General features: G+C 39.5%; 1 protein-coding gene across 19 annotated transcripts in view; it reads right to left on the reverse strand.

Annotated features, from left to right (window-relative positions):
• Nucleotides 1-20768, reverse strand: part of tjp1a (tight junction protein 1a) — a 120663-nt gene extending 99895 nt beyond the window's left edge. For 13 of the 19 annotated variants that reach the window (XM_039796227.1, XM_039796223.1, XM_039796220.1 and 10 more), the window contains exons 1-2: nucleotides 20209-20768; nucleotides 6116-6329 (exon numbers count right to left, since the gene is read on the reverse strand). In XM_039796227.1, coding sequence (XP_039652161.1) covers nucleotides 6116-6329; nucleotides 20209-20300 — 306 coding nt within the window. In that variant the 5' untranslated portion in view covers nucleotides 20301-20768. The remainder of the gene's footprint in view (nucleotides 1-6115; nucleotides 6330-20208) is intronic. The other 6 variants (XM_039796238.1, XM_039796237.1, XM_039796239.1 and 3 more) reach the window with 2 other exon arrangements.
• Between the last annotated feature and the right edge of the window lie 7090 nt (nucleotides 20769-27858).

Below are 27858 nucleotides of genomic sequence, written 5' to 3' on the forward strand. Positions count from 1 at the left end.
ACACCCTTTCAAAGCCGCCAAAATATATGGTGATTAAACTGAAAATAAGGCAATTTCTTCTGAAACACTGTCATCAACTAATCCTAACCCTCATTTGAAACCATGGAAAATGGAAAATTAAAGCCACAGTGCAGCAAGATCTATTGGGAATCAAGCAAAAGCTTTGCCTCATGGATCTCACCAAAACAGTGAGTACTTTTAGCTCAAGGACTCAGAATATCAGGTCACACTTTACAGCAACACACATGCAGACACACACACACACACACACACATACATACATCTACCCAATGCCATTGATGTGAGGAATCAATCCTCCAAGGTGAAGTACACATTGGCAACTACTTTGCATTAGAAGACAAATAGAGAAGCCATCGGTCTGTATTGAATAAATAATAGCTAAAATCCCCGGTGAGTTCACCCAGTTTAACCACAGATTTCAGATACTCTTCTCTACAGCCTTCACAGTGTTGTTTTTGTATATCACACAAAAATAGCTTCAAGTGAAAGAAAGAAAACACTGCATTATGAAGTAGATCATTTCTTCCATCTATTATTCATACTTCAGACTTATACTCATGCACATCTTGTGATGGTCCACAGCAGTTTAAGGGAAGGGAAGCTAAAACATTAGTGTAACATGCTCCGAACATCCAATACTGTTGCATAGAGCGAGAGCTCAGTGAGATGAAATGGACACTTTGACCTTAACTGAAAGATATATAAAAGATTTATAGTTGGTATATAATGTTTTAGTTTGGAGAGAGAAAGGTTGAAGAGACTGTAAGAAGGGAGTTTTACTTCTGAAGGAATTAACAGGTTCTTGTGAAGCATCACTATTACCCCTTTTCCACCATCAGAAGCAGGTGCTGGTTCAGAGCTAGAGCTAGTGCCGGTTCGGAGTTGGTTCGACTGACGAGCCTCCAAAGAACCGATTTGCTTTTCCACAGGCTAAGGAGCCAGCACAGAGCCAGGTCTTATGTCACTGTTTACGTCTCATCTTTCCCAGCAACATTAGCGCGGTGCCGCCAAACACAAACACACCATAAACAATGGCGGACGTTGCTTTGCTATTGATATTCATGGCTTTGCGGACCTACATCGGCATCCATCGGCTCACCTTTATAGTGCAAGAAAGCAACTTGTTTCCTCCTCTGACCACTGCTGTTGTTGTTTAATCGCGTCCATCGTGTTTATCTGCTAATTCAAAAATGGCGGTCACAAGTTTCTGTTCGTCTTGTTGGTCAAGGTAACCCCTCCCCTAGCCGCTGACGTAAGCAGTTCTTACTTCTGGCCCAGCAATGATTTGGTGCTACTTAAGAACCACTTTTACTGGTTCGGAGCTGGTGCTTCGGTGGTCGAAAAACAAAGAACCGCTTTGAAACTAGGCTCTGGCTCCGAACCAGCACCAGCTCTGCCTTGGTGGAAAAGGGGTATATGACTCATTACCAAACTCTGGCTTGTCTACAGTGATGCCTGAAATACTTTCTGCTGTATTCATTTCAGTGTCTGCTATGTATTCACAGATTAGGAAATGTAAGGCTTGTACCCAAGCAAATAACAGCTAAAGAGGCTGTGAGATGTGTACCTATATTTTATTCTCTTTGTACATGCTCCCATTGGGCTCCATTCTTCACAAACATATCTTATCACTGTTATACTGATGACACACAGCTGTACCTGCCTCTAAAAACAGATGATACCAATTCTTTAAAGTCCCTTTTTCACTGCCTGAAAGACATTAAGTGCTGGATGGCTAACAACTTTCTCCAACTTAATGAGAGTAAGACGGAATTCATGTTGTTTGGCCCCCCAAATTCAGTTGACGAACTTTCGAAAAATGTTGGGACTTTAGCCTCAAGTGTGCGCCCTTTTGCCAGAAATCCAGGTTTCATCTTTGACCCAGCATTACAATTTGACAAACAAATTAGTTCTGTTGTCAAATGTAGCTTTTTTCATCTCAGGACTATTGCCAAACTAAAATCCTTTCTCTGTCGTAAGGACTTGGAGACTGTTCGTTTCGTATTGACTACTGCAATTCCTTGTATGGGATTTGCCAATCATCTTTATCACGCCTGCAGCTTGTCCAGTTGCTAGATTGTTGACTGGTACCAGAAGGAGGGATCATGTCTCCCCGATATTGCCTTCTCTTCACTGGTTACCGGTCAAATATAGAATTGATTTTAAGGTAATGTTACTTATTTTTAAGGCTTTACATGGATTGGCCCCTTTATATATTGCTGATCTCCTTACCCTACATCACTCCTCCAGGAACCTAAGATCGTCTAATCAGTTCCTTTTAGCTATTCCCCAGTCTCGGATGAAAACAAAGGGTGATCGTGCCTTCTCCGTTGTGGCCCCGAGACTGGAATGAACAAACTTCCAATTCATATCAGGTCCTCCTCTACTGCGGAGATATTTAAGTCTCGTCTTAAAACACATTTTTATTCTTTGGCGTATGATTTAGTTTAGGGACATTTGTATATAAGTGTGTTGTTTCTATGATGTTCATTGTGTCTATATTTGTATTGTCTTCCTTTGTTTTTATAACATAATATGACTTTGTACAGCACTTTGTTCAGCCTAGGTTGGTTTTACATGTGCTCTATAAATAAAGTGACTTGACTTGACTATATTGAAATTGCTATGTAATAGTTACCTTGCATGGAAGCTGGATTATTGCGATATCACAAGATCACGCAAGTCACAGGATCACATATCACATTAAAATCCATCTTGTCAGGCTTCAAGTAATGTGTCTGAACAGCAGCGGACCAAACCGATCAGCGTCCGGTGATAAGCTATTTGCAGCGGCATGGTTTTTAGGTGTGTGTGACGCGTTATTGTGGAACCCATGTAACTTCTAGGAAAGGCCTGCTCTACGAAGCAGCTTTTGGTTAAGGTTAGGATAGCCGATTGGTCAGGGGATAGGACCTGAACAAATAGGGTTACGTTACCTAGCATAAGCATGGACTGCATGTGTGACGGCCACGCCTTTTTGTTCAAAACAACAATGGCGCAGGTGATAGACAGATGGTTCATCCAATCACTTGCCAGGTATTTTTTGAAAGTGCCTGCTCTTTTCCAAAAGGTTTCCAATGACGGCTTCTCAGATGGTTCTGTGTTAACAAACCATCTGAGGCGTCACGTTAATGTAGGAGTGCAATTTAAAAAATCACAACAGCTGTGATTTTATTCATAACTTACATAATCAACAGGTTCTTAACAAGTTATAGGAGATGAAAGTGTTAGTTGGTGACCATTGATTCATGGGCCATAATGACAACTGTTGTTGTCTTGGCTGTTATGTGGTTAATGTGCCTTTTTCACTGCAGGCATTTTGAGTTGTAATTAGTAGGAAAAGCACAGGTGTTACTAATAACTTTAACGATGGCTCTGTTCAAGTTTTCCAGTAAGCTGTGACAGTGTGACAGTGAGCCAGCATGCACAATAGCACCCTGAAACTAAAGCAGCTAAATGAAATTCAGCCATTTTTAATGTTATTATTTACACACCTGCTTCTCGTAAAAAACAGGCCTACAAGCATTACCCTCAACCAAAAATTTTTTTTTTGTTGAAAAAGAAACACCACTCTGTCCAAGATTTATGTTTGAATAAACTGTGAATAGTCTGTATGTTTTATGTCAAAAAAACACCAACAGTGTTGATTCTTTCTGTAGATAAACAGTCGCCTCACATCAAGAGAGGTAGAAGACAGATAGCTAGTTAGTTCTTTGTAGCGTAAATGACGTTTTGAGCTTACTTATCTCCTTAAAAGCTCTGAAGTGGAGCTGACACCGTCAGTCTGTGAAGCTATGCAGCAACAAGGAGCATTAGCTGAAGCAGCTAAAGCTAAAAAAGCTACAGCACAAGTTTGTTTACTTTGTCAAAAAAAAAAAAATAACAGACACCAACACACCCTTCCAGTCGGTTGAGATGAAAAGGAAAATTTCTAATATTTCTTCCTTTTCATAATAAAAAAAAACTATTAACAATACATTACATAAATCAAAATATTATTTTTGACTACAGAAAGGGATGACTAAATGTCATCTCAGTAGGACTTTAAACACTTAAAAACTCAGAGAATCTGATTCATCAGGAGTGTGTGGGTGGGGTTTGATTCAGATTGGATTGGCGGTGTTGGTAACATAAGCAAACAACCCCACGTCATTACGTTTTGAAATATCCAAAACTGTTCTAACCGAGTGTTCATGTAGAGATAAGCTGATTGATATTTCAGTATGTAGACCACAACTACAGGCTTGAAATTTAATTTATAGAAAATAATCACAACTGAAATCACAATATTGGAGTAGATATTTTCCTCAAATAATTCAGCAGCCATATTTTTACCCCGGTGACAGGGTTGCTATTCTGTAGTTTGACAATGCATCTCCCACTCAACCCAAAGTGCACCATGGCTGGTACAAGTTTGTGTTTTCTCTGGATGACATACTGTAACAGCAAAGTTTCATCTAACTTCATTCACCATCTGCCTCTACAGCTCTAGTACTACAATCCACCTCTGCTCTTACTTCAATCATGTCTGCAAAGGTAAGAAAATAAAACTGATTTAGGCCAGACGGCTCACTGCCAAGGATTATGGAGCAGAGCACTCAAGGTTGTTGAGATATTTTCGCCTCTGCCTCAAAAGTAGAAACTGACAGGAAACTTCATGCCAGCAGTCAATCAAATTGATGTGTATGTGTGTGTATATGTGTGTGTTGCATCATTCAGGTATGCAATGCTGTGCAGTGTCATCCTTGACTGTCAACCCTACCCTGCGACTTCTTCTTTCCAACTTCAATCCTCCTTCACATCAATAATGGGTTAACTTGTGTGAACTGTAATCATAACGAGTCCCACTCCTGCCCTGATGAAGAGGGGAAGAATAATGACTCCTTACACCAGGCTGCTCTCAATTAAGGCAAGCTAACACACACACACACACACACACACACACACACACACACACACACACACACACACACACACACACACTGCAGACTGCCAACATGGAGAGGAAGGATGGGGGCAGATGAGGAAACATCACACTGTGAACATTTATTACAGGAGACATCTACAGAGGGTCAAGACATAAAGAAAGTAGCAGGAGGGAGAGAGAGAGACACACACTGAGTAGTGCTGTGCAGGAGAGAGATTTATCTGTATCTGTGTGTCCACTGTGGTCCCATGCCACCAAAAAACAGCCTTACCAAGCATGCATTAGTAGCAGGTTGGCATGCTTTTACATCATAAACCGTTGGTTGCTTTCCCAAAAGCCACATCACTCATACACACACACACACACACACACACACACACACACACACACACACATACACACACGCACGCACAGAGGTACGCACACAAGGCTTGCACACGCGCACAAGTATGCATGAGTTGAGAGTGGGCCAAAGGCAGTTCTCAGCTCAATGGACAATCCCAGAGTTATTAAAGGTTTTTAGGTCCAAGCAGCTTACCCAATCATTTATCAGATTAATACTTTTCATGAGAATAAACCAGTCATAGAGAGAGACATATGGAATGTGTTAAACTGTGCTCATCTGAAAATCAAAGAAATATTGCATAACCAAAGGTCACGCTGTGTGTGTGTGTGTGTGTGTGTGTGTGTGTGTGTTGTGTGTGTGTGTGTGTGTGTGTGTGTGTGTGTGGTTTTGAGTGTACGTGTGTGTGCGTGTGAGGTGTGTATTAGTGCTGTAGCTTCTGCAAATGTTTAATCCGAATTAAACCATTAGGAGAAAAAAATGTGTTTGGACTTCTCTGACATTTATTCTCCCTTGAAATCACAGTAACTGTAATTTAGTAAATGTAATCACAGCTTATATTTAATGCAGGCCTATGAAATAATATTGCTACAGAAATACAAAAAATCAAAACAACAACGATGTTTTCAGATAATTTTCGTAATTTTTTAAGCCAAAATGCCAAATATTTGCTGGTTACAGCTTTTGAAATTTGGAGGATTAATAATCAAGAGAAAATAATCAGCAGATTAATCGATAGTCATTAGTTGCAACCTTAGTATCCTGCACTCCTCCTATGTGTGTACATGTTAAATTGATGTGATCCAGTCGTGAGTGAGCCTTACATTGGAGTCGAGCAGATCCATGCTGTCCAGGCTCTTGCTGCGGTGAATGCGGCCTTTGATGCGGCGCAGGGAAGGTTTACCTTGGCTCATGGGCAACGAGAGGGTGGAGGTGGCAGTAATTGCCATAGCACCAGCGCCACCGGTAGCACCTGTAGGCTCATCTGAACAACCGGGAGCACCTGAGGGGGATGTTTCTTCATCTTGCGGGGTCACCCTGAGAAACAAAGATGATATCAGAAATGATGCACGCCACAAAACGTTTGGTCGGCAAAACAGGATAATACATGATTCTCAGGGATGGCAACATTGATGATCATAATATCTTTCATTTACTGCCACAGCTATACATTGCCTGTCTGAAGTCACAACACATCTTACTTATTTCCATGGTCAAGATTCAAGAAACCAAGTTTCTTTGTAGAAATATAGATGTGTTTACTAGGTTTAATTTATTTATTTATTAATCCTTTACCCAATCCCTTACTGAACTCAGGTTACTGCAGAAAGTCAACAATAATCAGTGTATTTAAAGCTGCATCAGTGTTGTTTCCAGCAGCAGCAGGAAGCTGTTTTTTGTAAGTAAATACTTAAGAGCCAGATATTTGCCTTAATAGTTAATAGGCCATGTGGTCTGATTTCAAATGAATGCTAATGTTGCTCTGAATCTGCTGGATGTTTTAATAGGTAACTGGTTTCTCATAAAGTTATATTATGTCTGGGTAGTCTTTACAGCTTTTTTGTGCCCAAAGAATCAGTTAATGAAGATTTAAGAGCATTTAAATGTACTGTGAGTCACCTGCGTGCACCTGTTACATTTTAACCGAAGTTTAATTGATAGTACAAACACATCTGAGACATCTGTGCATGTCTTCAACTCTTGAATGTTTCTTAAGTTGTATAGCTGTGGGCTCAACAACTTGATGTAACCACAGCCATTAAATAACACATGATTCACAATGACCACATTTTCTCCGAAGAACAATCCACACTGCTAGCAGGCACTGCTACATAAAGATGCCTGGAGGATTTACGTGACATAACTTTCATCTTGCTGTCTTTACTTTTTAAAGGACATCCTTTCCTGTTGGCTGTACTTGCATTCCAGCATGTGTGAATAATTGGGCTGAATGTCAGCGGGAAGCTTGCAGATGGAGAACACTGTAGGTATGGAGCATCCACTTGTCTTCTATTATTAAGCCACAATGAAGCTGCTTTGCTTCTTACATGCACGGCTGCAAAGGAAGGGAATTCCCAAGGTAACTTAAGGTGAATTGCTAAGGAAAAACCACTAACTGTAAATCTGACAATTTTCAACCTCTATCCTAAAATAAAAAATAAAATACAAAGAATGGAGTGGACCAAAGTTATTTAAAAAGGAAAACGTTTTGAGATGGAAGTTTATAACCCTACATTCATGTGGATTAACGTCTACTAGGGCTAGCAGACAAAAACTCTTATATACTGTATGTTGAGTGTATTATGCATAATTAGCTTCTGCTATCTACAACAAGCTCAATGTAGTCAACTGGAGTTAAAACGATCAGCCGATAAATACATTTGTCAATTCACAGAAAATTAAGCGTAAACTATTTTAATAACCAAATCATTTTTGAGATTACTTTTCAAGCAAAAAATCCAAACATTTCCAGACCTGTGTCAACTTCTTTTATTTTATGCTTTTCTCTCTTTTACATTATTTTAAATCAAACATCTTTTGGTGTCGTTGCTGGGAAATGGTGACGAGCATGTTTCACAATTTACTAACATTTTATAGAGTAAATGATTAATCAGTCAAATGTGAAAATAATCTAAAGATTAATACAAATAATCATTAGTTGCAGCCCTATAGCCAGATCAGCAGTACACTCACATAGCAAGCTGCTGAAAGAGAGGATGGACTATTTTTTGTCAAGATAAACCTACTGACTGACAGCTTGTCAGTCTCTCTGGGTAAGGAGAAGACTGGATAAAAGCCCATGATAAAAACAGATTCATCCAATCGCAACAGGCAACATGGCAACATAACAATGATGGCAGATCACCTTACTGTTTACATCTGGCAGCAGCCGGCGCTCTTTGGTTAAATCCATAAAACCAAACTCGGATATTGGCACTTCAGACCAAGTTAGCAGTAAAAGGATAACACATGTTCTTATAAATGGATGTCTCTCCACCGTCCACTTACACATCTACTTGCTATAATAGGCATGACTGACATCAGATTGGCTCCTCTCAAATGCAGGGCTTTTCCAAAACATATGAATCATTTGGTCATTTTCTTGCCGTTTATTCCTGACGTGCTGTATGTTCAAGGGCCTTAATGCTTATAGTTACATATGGTTCTTATAATGCTGACTACTCTCAGTTACAGTCCAAGAGTACTTAATAGTTCCTAATATGTGATTAGTGCCATTCAGTCCCTGTCCACTACTGTGTCCTGTGCACAATGTCCACACACATGTGTATTTACTAACTCCACACAAACACTGAATCTCTGTCACTGTAATCCCAGTGTTGCTTTTACAAGGGGATTCCATTCACAAATCCAGCAGCAGTTTATGAAGCTATGTGGGGTTTAACACTGTTTCTAAGAATGAGAAGTGCTGACATGGATTGTATCCGTGTGACTCAAGGAGGGCACTTTACAACCTATAGCTTACTTACTAATCCTCTACTAATAGATAACATCACTTAAGAGAAACAGGAGGAAAGAGAGACAATGAAACATGGACGATTGGGCTCAAGGATTGGATACAGTGCTTCCTTTACACTGTATATTTTGCTATGAAAGTTTCTGACGAAGAGTAAAAATTTATTATAATTTGAAGTGCAATTTGTAACTTGACTTGCAATGAAAGTTTTCCAGAATCGTGTGATTCTAAATCACTTTGAAAAAAGCAAAGCTGCACTGTAAAAAAGTGTATTTACTTTTAGCAGATGTCCATAGATCTATTTTTGACTTGACTTGTTAAGACAGAAACACTGCATTTTGTTCATTTGCTGAGCAGTATGAACATCAGGGTACAAATATTAAAACTATACAGGACACCAGAAGGAGCAGAAGCATGACTGCTCACTTGCTGCTGGCCTATGAATGATTTATCATCAGTGAAGTTGCAAGATTATAGGAAGATATATTGAGCCATGCAAGCCAGTGGATTAGTCACAGTCGTCCTGTCTGTGCAGACAGAAGTTACTTTCACTTTTCACTGCCTCTGGAGAAATATGGAGAAACTCACAAACAGGCTGGAGTGCACTCACAACACGTACACAAAGGGACCCCTTCAGTGCAAACAACAGGCAATGCTGGCATCTTACAGCATGAAAATAAAGAAATAACAAGAAACATTAGGCACTGACTGCAGTGAGAGGTGAAGTTTATGAATATTACATGAGACTTCAGACCAAAATAGAGAATCTCCCTCCAGCCCTGAATTTAAGAGGTCATTAGCAAATCTTTAGATTACCTCATCCCAGCAATGTGTAAATGTTAGAGACTAATTATAGAACAATTACCGGTATTAGTTAATTCATAGATTAAGGAATCAGCAGAAAAAAAGTGTGTTCTTCAGTTATAATATTGTTAAAGCATAATTACAAATTAATACATTTATCAAAAAATATTAATGAATACAAAAAAGGCTTTTGTTGCAGCAATACAGCCTAACATCACACTATAAGAACATCATCAAAAGATTATCAAAGTTCATTTGGGGATTTTGAAACAGCAGTTTACACAAAGAATCTCAACACTGCATCCATTTAGTAGCTGTTCTGGAGGTTTCAGTCATATCACTTGAACTTCATCAGCAGTTGGAGTTTGCCCAGTTGTCATACAAGTGCAATTTATTTTTTAAAGGCAAAAGAATATACAGTGTATATGATGTGGTTATGGTTCATTGCATAATCTGCCACAACACAACAATAATGTGACACAGTATTGGGATAAGAGATTTTGAAAATACTATACATATATATAAAAATGTATAGTATATTATATTACTAATACATATTAAAAACTAGAACATAATACTGAGCTGTCACTGCAAATCAATCCCTTACAGCATATATTTTAGATTAACATTACTGCAAAGCCTCATATTAAGGTGTTTTTCATATAGAAGGATCTTGAGATAGGATTATTTTGTCACAATACAATTTTCCAGGTCACTAATTTACCTTCATGCTCATATTTTGTGTTCTATACTCTATAGTGTATATAAAATTGTGCCCAAACAGATTTACACGTCATCAGACATCTACAGAATGGTCAGTTATATTTAACACTTGAGCACATATTTTAATGTAAACCAGTGACATATTTTGTATAAGCTTGTAAACACCAGTTTAACTAGCCTGCTCCATGGGTGTTAAAGGGGTTGGGGGGTTACCAGGGTAGTACATCCTCCTGTTACCACAGAGGTATGTTGTTATGACAGATTTTTAGATGGAGAGCACTTTGCTGAACAATTGGTTCCGCTCAGTGGGGGCTACAAGGAAAAAAGCAGGTGTGTCTCATCCTCATCCTGACACTTCTACCTAAGCAGCAATGCTCCAAGTCACACAAATACATACCAGAGACATGATCCCATCACAGATTTCCTGTCCTCCTCTGCCCAGGTGGCTCTAAATAGAGAAGAGTGCCTTACAATGTTTTTCTCTTTAACTGTTTTTATATCACGTCTAATAACAATGGACTGTGCTCTGACCAAAATGTTAAACAGAGCTCTGACAGGATGCCTTTTGATCCTGGGATTTGCCTTTGTTCATATCTTCCAGTTTATCGAGCGACAGCAGCTCCACTGACTTTTCCTCTTCCATTTATATTCTTTCAAACAAGCTTTCCCTGCCAGTATGCTAGTCATTTGGTTTACTTTCCATGTAAAAACACTCACTAACTAAAGTGCCACTATTGCCCGGGAGAATAGGAGCAAAAAGACAGAGAAGCAGAAACTAAAAGAGACAAGTGAAATAAGCATGAAGGAGCATGGGGCTGAGAGGCAGAGGTGAAAGAAAAGGGGCCCGAAAGACAAAAGGAGAAAGACCATAATGCAAAGGGACAAAAGACAGAGGGACACTGTCAGCGTATGGCTGAGGTCATTCTCACTGCTTCGTAATGCCTGACTGTTCAGCTGGAAGTGATGGCAGCCGATGAACATGCATCATTCTGCTCACGGGGTCCCTTCTACATCAGGGGACAAGTGGTGAAAAGAGGTGCATGACACATTATTAAGATAACCTCACAAACCCTCCCTAACAGAAGAATGAAACAAATGACTCATATGTTGATATCCTTGAAAACATCTGCAAAAGGAGAAAGAAAAGAATATAAGGAAACATATCAAAGCTTTTTATGTACTAGTTGGAGCCTGTAAGCTCTTTGAAAGTCACCTGGGCAGACAAGGATGCGACTGAAAATCTGTGGCGAGATCAAGACTCTGATATGGCCAGACAGGCCTGACAGATGGGCAGACCAGATTAGGCATATAGACATGTATCAAACAAGGCAGGACAACGCTCATGTCCGAGTGCTGTCTGACCCCTGTGGAGAGGAGGGTAACAGGCAGGTCATGTGTGCATAACACACATCAATACAAACACAAATTCAACTTCAGGGCACATTAAATCTCAATGTATGAGCAGAGGTCTGCAGTGAAGACAAGTTGTGATAAAAGTAGCCTGAGATGCTGCCATACCTACTGTATACCACATACACCATCCCACCAACCAACCATGAGCATGTTTTGATTTTTACAGATAACTGTCCTTTACAGGGAGATCAGCAAGTCTTAAATGATATATCAACAAACACAGGAAGAGGTGACAGTAGTAATAAGCTTAATTAGCTGTTAGTGTGGCTCCATCTATTTCTTGAAAACGGTCATCTTGCTAGTACATCTTATCCTGTAAAAACATCCATGTTTGCTTATTATGGTTTTGGGGGTTTTATTTTCAAACTACATTGCAATGGTTTTGCTAACTCTCTAATCTTACACGGAAGATTAGACTTAAGTAATTTGGAATATTAAAGGCAGGGTTTGTAACTTTATCCAATATACACTTTTTTATTGTTTTATATAACCTGATAGCAATAAATAACTTATGGGCTCTGAAAAAGGAGCGAGGAGATGTTACTTTCAAATCTTGCTAGCTTTTCAACATAACCAACCCTGCCTTTAAGTAATGGTCAGCAATAATATGTGATTTGCAGTTAATGGGCTTACACTTTTAGGTATTGTATCTTAGGTTAAGTAGGTAAGTATGGTTTGCAACACTGTGTAGTCATAAATTATTTGATTGGTTAGGTGATTTAAATCTTACTGGAATAGAGGACATAATAAATAAAAAAAATGATAATCACTAAGGGTGCTTCAGTGGGCAAAGACTTATTTCAGCCACTTTTTGAGTTGCAGAGAGTCTCTACTACACTGCAGTATAATGCTATTACATCATATTAAGAAAAATTAAATGCCTCAATTATGTAACATTAGAAACTATTAAAATTGACTGACGGATATAAATCTGCCAAGCAGAGGGAAAGAAGAAAGAGAATAAATTGAGTTCTCTGTCAGACCAAAGTGGATCCCCTCTGCTGTGTCCTTCTCTATTTGTGGGACAGCAGTGATGGATTCCATCTTGTCAGTCCCCTGTGAGCCATCGTGACAGTCGGAAGTCACCAGAGGCCGAGAACGTGTGACTCACAGATTCTAAAAGTCATTGCTGCTCGCCGTCTGGCTCTGACTGGAGACGATGACTCTCTGATAGGCCTTTGTTACCATCACCAAAAGGCTCTGTAAGCAGCCATTACCAGCAGACCATTAGTTAGGCTCACCATTACTTGAATCCAGACATGCATGTGTGTAAGAGCTGCAGTCAGATTTAAGGAGGACACAGCTGCAGGGCAGTCACATTTGCACTGAGCAGTAACAGGAAAGTACAGATAGTTCAGATTGGTACGCACCTTATCAACCGAATATGGCTCAATATCATTTCAAATATTTCAATACCGGTGCCAATGCAATACTTGAGTTTTGGTAACAATGCTAAATATTTATATATACATTTTATACCATACTATGAGGAGTATAAAAATGCCTGAATAACATACAATTTAAACTTTAAACTCATTAAATATTTGCTCAAAGAAGCAAACATCTTTTCAGGTTGTAATACTTGATTCTATGTCACATTTCGGTCAGTAATCAACAAGTATTAAGGTTCAATACCCCGCTCTACGGAAGTTACGAGCCTGATAAAGCACACTTTATGTCTCGGCACATGCAGAACATACATTGAAAAGTGCAATTTACGCCCCAAAAGCTTCGCCGGTGTGTTTGGCAACCTTTCAGTTGTTATTGTTGTTTTCTGTCAACCCAACCATGCTAGCCTGACTTTTGTTTTCAATCAGTACACTTGAAGTGTGTTGCAGCTCGTTGGGAGGAGAGTGGGCTGATGCAGATCGGGAGATATTCTCCAGAGAGCCGATGGGGAGTAAGGAGGAGGGACCGCAACGAGCGGGTCAGCGAACCGTTAGACCCAGCCCATTGTACGGCTCATTTTCTGTAACCAATGTTGCAAGAAAGCACAGTGGAACCAGCACGCCAGCCAGCAAATAAGCAGACAGCTGGCTAGTTAGCCAGTTAGGATGTTTATACGGAAGTAAGTCCGTTGCCATGGCAAAGATACTCATAAAAATGGCCGCCACTCTGAACATTCTGCCACATTTGAGGAAGGAAAATCCTTTTTATCCATTTTATTTTTCGATGAGTAGCCCTATGTGGAACTCTTTATTACTTTGGAAAGCTACATGAATATGAGCATGTCATATAAGCATTGGTAGATTAGACTCGCCTTTTAGATTATTTGATCACAAAAAAACGCCCAGTTATAAAAAAAAATCCAGACACAGTGCAAGGCAGATTGTATAAAGCTGTATACAGCACAAACCTTAAAAATATGTTGTCTTCAGGGGCGGAAGGCGTAAAAAGGGAAAAATTATAAACTGGAGTGAAATGCTGTATTATTACAGTATGTACTTAGTCTGGTACCTACGGGTACAAATAAAGTAACAAATACAGTAACCTGAGTAATCTGAGAATTAGTTGCATTAAACAGTAGCCATTCAACATAGCAGTAGCAAAAAAACTTAAATTTCACAGTTATCAGCATTTATATTGGGCCTGAAAAGTTATCACTAAAGGCCCTAACCCATCTAGACTCACACACACCCACACCAACAAACACATAAACACATACCCACAGGAAGCTCGGAGAGTGGGTGGGGGTGAGACACGAGTCAATAAACCCTGTGTAATCTGTTCCCTTTAGTGGCATAAACCATCTGAGAGGAGATTACAAGCGTTCTGCCAAAATAAGAACATGCGAGTTCCTAATGGACAGAAACAGTGAATACAAAAACACACAAATTGCATATACCCTATAATGAACTATGGAGAGTAACAGTAGGGTGTTCAAAGACTGGCATGAAGTCAGGACTTGTGTGTTTAAGATCATATTTCATGACAAATTTGACTTCAGGGAGAGCGAGACAGAGAGAAAAAAGACAGTATTTCAGCATGTTTTTCAGAAAAGTACTGATTATCATGACAGGCCCACCCTAGACTTGGGCTCCTGCTGAGGTAACTAATGCGCGGCATTGTCAGTTTGTATGAGATTACGCATCATGGCCTCCATGAATGGAACTGGAAGAGTGGAGGGGGTAGGACAGGAGTTGTTTAACGTGCGTGTTCCTCTCAAGAGCTGGGAGGGAGGACGTGTGAACAGGCAAATCAGAGGGCAGAAGGGCTGCTGCATGTGTGTGTGAGTTGGGGGGAAGAAGGGATGCTGACTTTATGCATCATTAAGCAGGTGGACTGAGAACACCAGGCGTAGCTGTCACTGGGAGCAGAGTAGACATCTGGCACACAATACAAGACAATACACCCACATGTTAGGAAGAGCTGTGACCAGTTTAAACACACGTCATCAGGCTAATTATTATTTATGGATCATCTCAAACTAATTACAGGGCTGTCGTTATTACAGACCATTGTGTTTCGTTTAATAACAATGTGTTTTATGCAGAGTAATGGAGTCATATACTGTAGAGCCTTCTGTTTGTTGTTATTCAGTGCCTTCATATAAACTCTATTTATTTGACTATAATCAGAATAAAACAATACTCATATTATTACAGCTAAAAACCTTAACCAAGTAATCTAATATTAAGGTTGTAATCGGATCAAGCATAACTCGATTAACAATGCTGATGAATGAATTCCAGTTGACTTAGTAAGAAAGCCACTTTTTGAATGGGCTCTCTTAATACACAAGGATCTACCAAGGTTATAGTTATTGTTTTTTATAATATATTTAAATGTAACTCTTATTGCCTCAGGAACATTATACCAATTCAAATGGCAAATGCAGTTTGGTGGTAATGCTACAAAGTAAGCATTTTTTTAATCAAGGGGGTCGAGTGTTTTGGAAGATCATAAAGCCATCTGGCGCACAACCTCCTCCTCATCTATAATAAGTGATGTCTTCATTGTGTCTCCTTGTTTGGTTTAAGGAACAACTATGTTGCCTCCCTTTGTGTTTTTTGTTGCTGTAAAAACATTACTTATAGGAGCCAAAACTTGTGCTGTGTCTTAGATTTCACCATCAGCATTAATGCATGCAGCATATCCTTCATCGCAACTCTCAACTCAATGGACCACCAGTTGTAAAGTAAAGTAAAAGTAAAGTATATTTAATCTTATCTTATCATATATTAAGGTATAAACTGCTCAGTCTGGTTTCTTTTGATGTTTGGATTCCGTATTTGTGCCACAAAAGTCAAAGAGGAAACCTGATGCAAAGTGGTGCACTGAATAAAAATTGCATGTTTATGTTTAACAATGGTGGAATAAATATGTTTTCCTGGGCATAGAACAAATGGAGGGATAGAGGTGGATGAATGGATAGAGCTAAAACCAACAAAGTCCCTCCAGCATGCATCTACTATATTGCTACTCCCATTAGCTCAAAGGTTAGCATGCACCTTGACTATCAAACAATTGATGTAAACTTGGGTTTTTTAGTAAAGTCTTTCAATTTCAAATCTTGTCACATTGCTGAGTATTACCTCAATCTGTGTATTCAAAGTAATTGAGTTACTTGCGTGCATTCAAGCCTACTGATTCTAGGCTCTGACTTCACCCTGAATAAAGACAGACATGGCATGCAAGTGAATGCATGGGGTGACTCCATGAAACCTATACTGCAGGCACGTGTTGGTTCAGCTTCCCTTCGTTAAAGTGGCTGTCGGAGGCAATACAGTAATCCTGTTTTAATGGCTGTGCCCCTTCCCCCACCATGATGTGATGGCCTCAGACAAACCGCCGCGCCTCTCTTAAGGGAGAAGTGTCAAAACCAAGTCACCATTGTGTCCTTTGCAACACATTTGACAGCAGTCATGAGCTAAGAGGAGAAACCCAATCCTTTTCCCCTGTGTGATGACTTGTGATTCAGTCAGATGTGTTGCTAAGGCTTGTTCCTATATATAGGAGGGACTCAACAGGAACCAGCTTGGACATTTATTACAATAAACCAGTGTTTGTCTTCTCACTGTGAAGTAATGCCAATCTAGAAGGATTATACCTTGTGCTTAATGTTATCTATGTGGATTACAGAAGGAGAAGAACTGAATGTGCCCATTGTACGAATATTGAGGGCCTATAATTAGACTGAACAGTACTCTGCTGTGTAATGTTTTTGGATTTTCCTTTTTTATAATTAATGAGGCTCCTAACATCAGTGAGGAAAAGGAAGAGACTTACAAAGTTTACCATAATGTAGTATCGTGTAGTCAGACCGCACAGCACTGTGTAAGCACTAGAGAAAGGTCTGGAAGCACCCATTATCATTCTACTATAGGGGGGAAAATGCACTGGCTTAAAACAATCACAATTGTCTTGGGCGGCGCTAAACTCTACATGTAGTGACGGTCCCCTTGCTAAATAGTTAGCGGAGATAGCGGATGGGAGGAAAATGCAGACTAAAATAGCCAGCCAATGGCAGGCTTATACCCAGAGTACAAAACGATTGGTCAATTAATCGGTTAGTTGACTGACATCAATTTCATTAATTAGAATAATGACATTTTGAGATACAGCTAATCTTTAAAGATATTTACAAGACAATAATACACAGTCATTTTCTGCTTCTGGCTTCTCAAATGTAAGGATTTTAACAACAATTAACAATTATTTTAATTATTTAAGAATCTGGGGGTTATTTCTCGATGAATCAACTAGTTGTTTGGTTTATAAAATGTCAGAAAATGGTGAAAAATGTCTATCAAACACTGTGTTTTATCTTTATCCATCACATAAGTCAAATAAAAGCAGCAAATCCTCACACTGGAAAAGCTAGAACCAGAGAATGTTTGACATTTTTGCTTAAAGGTACACTGTGTAGTGTTTGTAAGTATTTTATTAGCTAAAATCAATGTCTTCATTCATAAATATGTCCTCATTGGTGTGAAATTACCTCTGCCAATGATCGGACTTATCCTCGTAAGCGAAGAATTTCTTATCTGTATTTACATTGGACGGGTAAGTCCAAGGAGGCTTCCATGTAGTTCCGCCATTTTGAAAAACTATAATCGCTGAGAGGGACATAGAGCACTAGCAACGCTTTTTCGTTCAGAGCCAACGTCACATGACTGAAACCAGCTGAAATGGAGGAGATCAGTGGGAGGCGCTTGTCACTGCCCCGGCAAATTTGAAAGCCTGAACTGCAATTTAGTTCATAATGGAGGATCATACTTATGCCGAGCCACCGGAGAAGGAATCCTCGTCGCCAAAAAGCGAAAAAGGGAATTAAAAAGGCAACGTTACCGGTGAATTCAAAACACAAGGGTAAACATCGGGGTAGCCTTTCCCAGGTGGAAAGAGCTAATGAAGGAGAAAGACTTTCAAAGGGATGCTCTCGACTGGTAAGTCAATGTTACGGTCTAAATTACAAGGGTAATTACTTATACATGCTCACACTAATGATTCAATGCAGTTTGCAGTTTGTTTGAAATAACGAACCTCATCACCCGAAAGAAAACTCGATGAAGCACTATTGGAAGACATGTTGTCATAGCTTCTTGGTACATAATGGCTACCGTAGTTGCAACACGCATTTGAAAAAGCGAGGCGCTATAGAGCAGTATTCTTTTGTATGCAAAAATACAATTTCCCTGCTAGATGGGAGACATTCCTACACAATGTACCTTTAAAAATCGTCTATCAAAGCAGTTGCCGATTAATTTTCTGTCTACAAATCGATTAATCAGGTCTATATCAGGGGTGTTAACGATACATCAATCTAGATCGATATATATCGATTAAATGATCAACGATACAATATCATCGATGCAAATTTAAAATATCGATACATATCATCTTAAGATGCACCTTTTATTTTAAAATTCCCACTTTATATATTTTTTTTTTAGTTAAAAAAATTGTTTGTTTTTTTGTCTGGAAAGAGCTCAGTAATAAAATTGTTAAATAATATTTTAGTTACTTTGAGTTGATATAAATGTAACTGATTGTGTTAAATGGCCATTAATGATATCGTCTCATATCGATCTCACGCCCGTGAACCAAATCAAATTGCAATCATATTGTGGCAGACTTTGTGATATCAACAAATATTGTATCCTTGTCCAAAGAATCAATATAATATTGTATTGTGATAACTTGTGATTTCAGCCCCCTAGTCTATATCGTATGTTTAATCTGTTGGTTGGACAAATCAAACATTTTGAAGATGTCACCTTGGATTTTGGGAACTTTTGATGGCTATTTTAAAGTATTGGGGGAGTTTTATGCTTTATTAGATGATAAGAAATAAGGGTAGAGAGAAATGAGGAATGACATGCAACAAAGGTCCCTGGTCGAACCCGAACTGTAGACATTGGCATATGGTAGGCACTTTAAACCCCACCAGGGTGATGGCTATTTTTTAAGCTATTTTATACTATTTTATACACCAAATGATTTATTGATTATCTTAAAAATAATCAATAGTTTAATTGATAATGAAAACAATCCTTACAATGCAGTACAACCAATAAAAAAGGTAAAAATAAGAAAAGAGAAACTGATGTTTAGGGCAGGTGGGTTCGGTGGATGCAGCTGAGTGAAAAATAGATGGGTAAATAATAACAGACTTTGATATGAATTAAGCTAGGTGGAAACGATCATACATTAACACAGACATATAAGAAGCCAACAATGGTAAACCACTTAGCATCATTACTGTGATCTAAATGCAGAGGCATGAAGCAGCTGAATAAGTTATGAGAGTGGAGAAACCAGCCATTTTTTTTTTTTACTACATCAGCTCACAGAAATAGATCTGAGAACAGAGACATACTGGGATAACACATCACAAAATTACACTCAGAAGCTTCAAATGAACGATCGCTAAAAGAAGGAGAAAGGGGGAAGAAAAACCCGGAGTGCGAGCAGACGCAACAATTGAAATCATTTCAAAGTGGACTGTATCGGACGGCGCTCAGCATTGTTCTATAGAACTACAGAACAATGCTACAGTATAGATAGGCTACTGTTGTTGTTGTTGTTGTTGTTGTTGTTGTTGTTGTAAATACACCTGCTCAGTATTGTCCGCTTCTCCGACCGCTGCATGCAAAACTCACCAGTGTGGATCATAACAAACAGGAGTCCACCAAGCGAAACACAGATAGGCTAAACACAGAGGGACGACACGCGCGCATACGCACGCACGTAGCACCATGTACGGCTGCACAGCAAGCTACTGTACCAACCTCTCGTCCCTGGCTAAATACCTGCTCTGTGTGAATGGATATAAACAGTTGTTGAAGGCCGTGGAGGTAGCCGACTTCCGCCAACAGATGCTCAGCTTCAACTTCACACGAGACACCGGGGAATGGGGGAGCTTCTCATGACAACCAAGCTAATAGGCTAATTTTAAAGCTATTTTTTTTCTTCACATGAAAAGACACCACCACCTTTGCCACTCTTTTCACGCACGCTCCCATTCACACGCGCGCCTCCTTCCTCCTCTCTACTCACCACAGCTGTCTCTTAGTGGGGAGGCAGTCTTTGTTGGAGGCTGTCACTCCCATGGCCATCTGCATCACCGTGATATATTTCTGGTACTTCATTTTGTCCTCCTTTACTAATACTACTACCAATACTGCCGCTACTACTTCTACTTCTAGGAATCCGCGCGCCACAAAAGCGGCACAGGTGAGTGTGCATTCAAAGGTCTGTTATTGTCCCCTGGCACCCGCGGCATCTTCAATATCAAAAACAGCATTTCCACGTCTGGAGGACTGTTGACAGGGGAAATGTTCCCCGAGGAGCTCAACGAAAGGTACCACGCCGCCGCGACCCATGTCTCTAATCTCATTAGCGCTCAGAATAGATTGGCTAATCCATTCAATTTTAGTCAGGACCGGGTCATTGTTGTGGTTCGCCCCGTAGCGGCCACTTCTTTCCTCTTTTTACCCCGTTTGTCTCTGTGGAGTAAAAGGGTAAAACAAAAAAGAAGAGACAAACAGTGTCAGAGATGGGATGCAGCGGCGGTGGCACCCAAACGTCTGCGAGGTAGGAAGGAGAGAGCGCCTGTGTTCAACGAGAGAGAGAGACTGAGAGAGAGAGAGAGAGAGAGGGAGAGAGAGATCAGGGGGGTGACAGAGGATGAGGAGGAAGAGGAGAGGAGGAGGAGGAGGAAGAAGAGAGAGGCAGCGATGTAATGGATTAAGAAGGGGGAACCTACTGCTGAGTAATCTCTCAGTATTGTAAAATTGAAGGCAAATGCATCATTTTTGATGTTAATTGGTTGTTATTTTTCTCAGGATTGGTCCATAAGGCACAATTAAAACATCAAGGTTTGGGTTCTTAGAAAACGCTTCTGTGATAAAGAGAGGATGGAAAGGAGCAAAGCAGTAGTGAAACCACAGCCGTCTTTAACAGTCTAGGATGAAGGAAAACATCAACAATTCAATACCAATTCTAAGGCTACAAACTTAAAGATTAGACTAGGCGTAAACATAAAACTGGACCCTGAAGTCTGAAGAACAAAACAACCTATTACACAGATTAGGTATTCATTAATCCTACTTTATTCCTACATCTCTTAATACTGTTTTCTTTTTATTATTATTTATATTTTATGTATATTTCTGTTTGTAATTTGGAAAATGTGTAACAAAACACAGAAGCACCTTTCTGTTCAGTTTTTAAATTCGGGTAAGATATTAACAGAGATTATATTGAAACTAGGACATCATACTTTCATTAATGTGTTGCACCATCATATGTTCTTTTTTCAGCTTACTATTATTTCACTTGATTTTATGTACTGTATGTATATTTTCTCTTACCATGTATGTATATAGGCTACTGTATACTAGCTATATTTGTACGATGTATTAGAGCTAGATCGATAAATTAGCCGTTACATAGTTTGTCCACCAGAGAGCATCGACATGTTTATCTTTCAACTGTAAAATGCTCAGTACGTTTCTTGGATCAATCATTTAAAAATAAAATGTAATAGACCCTAACAAATGTTTGTTTATGTTAAATGTTTAAAAAAAAAAAAAAAGCCATGTCGGTATTAGCCTTAAAGTTCTAATATTGGTCGGGCTGTAGTAATATTTATTTCACTGTGTGTCAAGCATCTTGGCACAAGAATTCCTACATGGATAAATAAAGATTTATCTTCTCTTATGTAGGACCAACAGGGTTGTTTTCATCTCTTATAACCACTGACCTTGTTGCTTGAATCTCAATCTCCTTAAGTAGCCACACAGTCCTCTGCAGGTTTGACTAAACGAGGAGGCGAGTCAACATGATCTCATTGGCGGCTCAGTGAAACTGAGCCAAGCAAAGCTCATTAAGAAACTGCTCTGAAAGACAAAAGTAACAGTGAAAAAAACAATCAAAATGATTTATTATGTTTATTTAATTTAATTATGCTTAACAATTATGCACAATACACATAGGCCTACATAAAACTGCTGCTAGCTTTCAATAATGAGATTGAACAATATTATGTATCCTTATGGATTTCTAAGTCCATTGAAAGATATATAAATTTGCTGCACATCTTTGTTGTTATTCTATTGTTTTGTGGTCTATATACTAGTGTGTTTTACTCTTTTTCATGTATGCTATCTCTTACTGCCAACCCACAGAGTAATGCGAGGTTCAGGTTACTTTATTCACCATCTGAGGGCTGATAGTTTACAGAGTCTCTGAAGATGCTAATCAATGATTGAAATCAATGTCAAATCTGGATGCCCAGTAAACATTAGTCTTCTGTGAGACCTTAAGGACGAGGGGGGCATCATAGGAGTCCATGTGCACAAGATCTAAGTTAAAGCGTGCTGGTATGTTTGGCCCCTGCCAAAGATGCAAAGATGGTGTTTTCTTTAGGACTGTAGAGTGATTAGGAGATGATGTAACTGTAAAGACGGTTCACAGACTCCTTCTGTAAACCCCTTGGGCTGGACCATTAACCTTTAAACAAGTTGGCAGTGAAGCTGGAGAGTATCCCACATTTTTGACAATGAAACTGCACCATGAGGTGAGATAGCACATCACTGTCACTGTATTTACATATTTGTTCAGACTAATAAACAGAATGAAGGAAGGGAGAACTGCAGTGTATAAACCGTGGTCCTCTTGAGACGGCCCATGCACCGGAAAAAGTAAATCTAGATATAAACTCTTTCAGGAATGAATAACACCACAATGAAATTGACAAGGAGAAAGACAGCCACTGCAAAGGCAGGTAACTCCTGTTGGATGGGGCAAGCAGCTGAGCAGCTGGTGGCGAAGGTCAGTATGAAACTGCTGCTGTCAGCACTGCTTGATATTGGCAGCTATGAAAACAACAGAAAATCTACCAAAATAAAATGTCAACACAGCTTACCTCGCATTTCCTCCAATTCCTCGGATGTTTATTTACAGTTCTTGGAGTTGGAAAGAGGATTAAGTAAACACACACACAGAGGCACACCAGTGGCCTGAAGGAGACTGAGAATAGTGAGGTTACGACAGCAGTGATATGGTCTTAAGCCAGAAGGACAGTGAGATTGAGAATGACGCACAGTTCTCAGCAGTCTGTCAATGTTCTCTTTAATCTTTGGTAATAAATTAAATATACTGCTCCTTGGTGATACTGACTTGCATATCAGCCCAAATACACAACACATATTCTCTATGTTTAAAAATGACTATTACTGTTAAAGTGCTCAGCATGTAGCATGTACCCACTTCTTCTGTGCTAATGTTGCTGCCCTCAAACACAAGAATTTGCTGAATGGTTTAGTTATTTGTCATTCAGACCTTCACCTTGATGGCCACAAGCAAAATGTCTTCAGAATGTATCTTTAAACTTCAAACATCTGCTTAATAAGATTACACCAGGAGTCTATTTCATCATCAGATATAAATGGCTAACATGCCCAAAACCCAGCTGTCACAGTTGTGATATTAGGGAGCGATGGAGAAGAATACTGTATTGGTTTAAGAGTGAGATTTCCCTCAGGAGCAGCAACCATCAAAATGTGTTGATCCCCCCCTCACCATAAATTACACTATCCCCTGGCCCCTGGCCACAATTAATCACATGACCACAGCAGCCAGATTAAATCTGTAGCCTTGGACTGTTCTCCTGTCTCACTCTCTCTCTGCCTCCCTGTCATGCTCGAGCCATACACATAATCAACAAGCACACAGCATGAGTAGACATCAGCAGAGTATATAGTAACACACATACACAGATTACAATTACAAGTGTTACATTGTAGAAATGAGTTACTGTGTGGCTGGTGTGTCATCATCCACCTGTTATCTGTTACTGCTTGTACAGTAATCATAGCCATTCTGTCTGTGGGCTACAGCTCTCCATCTCAGTGCAACATGGACGCTGTAGCATCCTGTAACTCAACACTCCACTGCAGAGCTTTCATTTCTCAATGCCAGACCTGCATCGCAACATTGGCTCTGGGATTGGCTAAGGTTGCCCTGACACATGATTTGCTTTCATATTCATAAGCAAAATTATGAAAGTTGAACAGGTGTGACATATATATATATATATTCTTCATAAAGCTTAAACTATAATTGGCAGCTACTGTATTCTGATACTGAAATAATTGTTAAAGTCCATTGTCAAACATAAATTCCAAATAATGTAATGATGTAAGTGTGAATATGTTATGCTTTAGATCATAGTTAACTGAATATCTCTGGGTTTTGGACTGTCACTTGAAAAAAACGACATCACCTTAGGAAATAATGATGGACCTTTTCACTATTTTCTGAACATGAGATTAATTGATTAATTAGGAAGATAATCGCTAAATAAATTAACGATGAAAATATTTGTTAGTTGCAGCCCAACTTTCATATTATGGTCTTAGATATAAATAACATTGAAAAAATATCTATGGGAACAAATACGATTATTAATTTGAGTGTATGATTCTCAAATTAACTAAAATCACTTCGTATTTGTCACTTCCAACTAAAATTGCTCTCCCTCCCAGTAAAAGCAAACCTTCACACATTATAATGTAATGAAATATATGGTGGTGGTAATAACATGCCTTTAATCATGCTTGCCTCAAAATTAAAGTAACTTGGAAGTTGCAGAAGTATTACACAAACATGGAAAGTGTTGCTAAAATGGGACACTAGTTAAATAATATAAGCTGTGGCTGAATGTCACTACACTTTTAATTTGGATTGTAAATGGTGAGCTAAAATTAGATATGAGATGGCACTGGGTCCATTTCCAAACTGATTTGGGATGCATGATTATCTAAAAATGGTGTAATGCAGTACTGTAATACAGAGCTTTATATAGCAGTTATGGCTATTTTTATCTATTTTATTTGTTTATTTAACAGAGACAATATAGATTCAAACAGTTACATGAAGAAAAGCGACAGTTGTAATATATGTAGGGGGACTACATAAAGGTAATTTGCATCACCTGTCCCCAATTTATATGTTAGATAAGAGAAAATGTAAAGACAAATTATTGACGCTAGAATGGCAAAAATGACGCAAAGGTCTGCACTGTAATGTACGGTGAAAAATAGCTAACTGCAGTATCTGCATGATAAAAACCCGCCTGTGACGTGTGTGAGACTTGCCAGAGAGCAGTGATGTGATAAGAAGGCACACATGGACCGCTAGGAAGCTGCAGAGGATGCATAAAGCATATGAAGCCAACCAAGGGTAATGCAATATGTAAATGAGAGAGCAGTTGTTAAAGTGAATGTGCCGGCTGTTGTTTCTACAATATTGCATGTGAAATGCACGGGACAAGACTCAGTGAAAAAACATGCACACACTATACTGTGAATGCCTAGGCTCTGTCTCAGGTTAAAAGCTACAGTAGAGAAGGGTTAAAAACTTGGATAAAAACAGCTATCCGTGGCACACGTTGGCTCCAAAAGTCCCCCCCCCCCATCTGTTGCTTAGTAACTCTGAAACAGACTTTTTAAAATATACTCAGCATCACATAGTCTTAGGGTAGAGCATGTAGGTGGTGAGGTGTTGGAGGTTGAGCAGAAGGCAAACAGAGGGAGAGACTGGGAATGAATGCCAGGAGCCCTGGATACTAAATGACTGCTGCTCGGACAGTGATTTATGGTGCAGCTACGGGTGTGGGGGGTGTAGGGAAGGAAAACAAGGATGGTTCCACATGAAGAGGAATATACAGTATTTGTAAACTGATTTTCATGGTAACTTTGTGTGTGAGTCTATGTACTCGGTATGTGTTTTTGTTTTTTTGTGAAGTGTTCTGTGCCTGCAGTCAGCAGGGTTTGACACCAGCAGCCTCCTCCCGTCCTGCCCTCCCACTGTCACCTTTATTAACAGTCTGCCAGGTGGAGCCTTTCTCTCCTAAGTGTCCCACTGTAGCCTTGGATTTGCTGAGGTAAGTGATGAGCAGAGGCACAAAGAGCCTGTAGGAGGGAGCAGCTCTCCCTCCTGTGAAAAAAAGCACTGATTACAGGTAACACACAGCAGCAACATAGACTGTTTACCACACTACAATACTAAGTAAGTATTAAGTGCTGGGTGGTCTGGTCTGTTGCTGGCATCTGTAACTGTCATGATACAACATGGCTGCCTTTTAGTCTACCATTCAAAGGTATTTTTTTTTTTTTTTTTTAATGCCTCGTGCCGGCGACAGCCATGGCCCATAGACTGTACGGTCCGGACGCATTATGTTTTTGGGTGGTCCGTCTCTCGTAAATGCAATATTTACGAGCTGGAGGGAATTTTTTCAAATTCGGCACAAATGTCAACAGATGAACACACTCAAGGATGAACGGATTAGATTTTGGTGGTCAAAGGTCAAGGTCACTGCAACCTCACAAAACCCGTTTCTCTATTAATACGCTAATTATGAAAACATTTGACACAAATGTCTAATAGGATCAATTGAGTGTGAATGTCCAAAAAGGGCAATTGGTAACTTCAATGTGACATCATCATCATCATGTTTCTGGCCATTATTCAACGTAATAACTCAGGAGCTGAAGGGGAGATTGTGACTATATTTCACATTTGGTCGAATTGGTGCCACTAATCTTGGGTGCCCACCTTGAAACTGTGATGATTGTATCTTCTGTGCTGCCAGATTGACAATGTGTGTGAAGCATCCGTGTTTTAGAATTCGTAGCTTCTTTGCAGAAACATCTACAAACTATATTTGAAGCATTGACTACTGTCATGGCTACAACTTTGTGTTCTATCTTAATCTGCTTTATTGGCCAAGCATGTGAAAAAATTTTCTCTCTCAATGAACACACTAATATACTGTATACATAGCAGTCCCGTTCTGAAATCTCGTGAGAGGTTACTTGACTCATCCACATCTGAGCTTGTCAGTGGCAAAACCTTTAGTGAATGTACATTACCTTACATTGCAGCCAGTTTTGCGAGTGCTGGCTGCCGGGCTCTTGTTTAATACTGGTCAAATAAAAAATAAAAAAAATTGTCACAAAAACAAGGTTGAAATAGGGTGTAGGTTGAAAAATACTAACGTTTGCTTTTAAAGGTCCATGGCATGAAAATTTCACTTTATGAGTTTTTTTTAACATTAATATGAGTTCCCCCAGCCTGCCTATAGTCCCCCAGTGGCTAGAAATGGCGATAGGTGTAAACCGAGCCCTGGGTATCCTGCTCTGCCTTTGAGAAAATGAAAGTTCAGATGGGCCAATCTGGAATCTTCTCCTTATGAGGTCATAAGGAGAAAGGTTAACTCCTCTTTCTCTGCTTTGCCCGCCCAGAGAATTTGGCCCACCCATGAGAGAGAGACATCATGGCTTTCAAACAAGCAAAGTGGCAGTTGGTCAAGGCCACACCCCCACCCTCCACCTTGCCCCCCCTCTCTGCTCCTCAATAGCTACAGACACAGAAATGGCACATCCTAAGGAAAGCTCATTGTGGGACTGGCTCTAGTGGCTGCAATTCTGCACCAAGGCTGAATTTCGGGAAAGAGACTTCAGATACAGTATTAGGGGACCACTAAGGCCTATATAAAAGCATCCAAAAGCAGCATGTCATGGGACCTTTAAGTTTAGCTACTGCCATTTAACAACTTCTGTTAGGCTTTTGAAGATAAAGTACATTAAAAGTCACAATATAAATAAGTGAAAGCTCCTTATATAAAAATCAATATGTCTT

Source organism: Perca fluviatilis, chromosome 3 (genome assembly GCF_010015445.1).
Source record: "Perca fluviatilis chromosome 3, GENO_Pfluv_1.0, whole genome shotgun sequence".
Classification (NCBI taxonomy): Eukaryota; Metazoa; Chordata; class Actinopteri; order Perciformes; family Percidae; genus Perca; species Perca fluviatilis.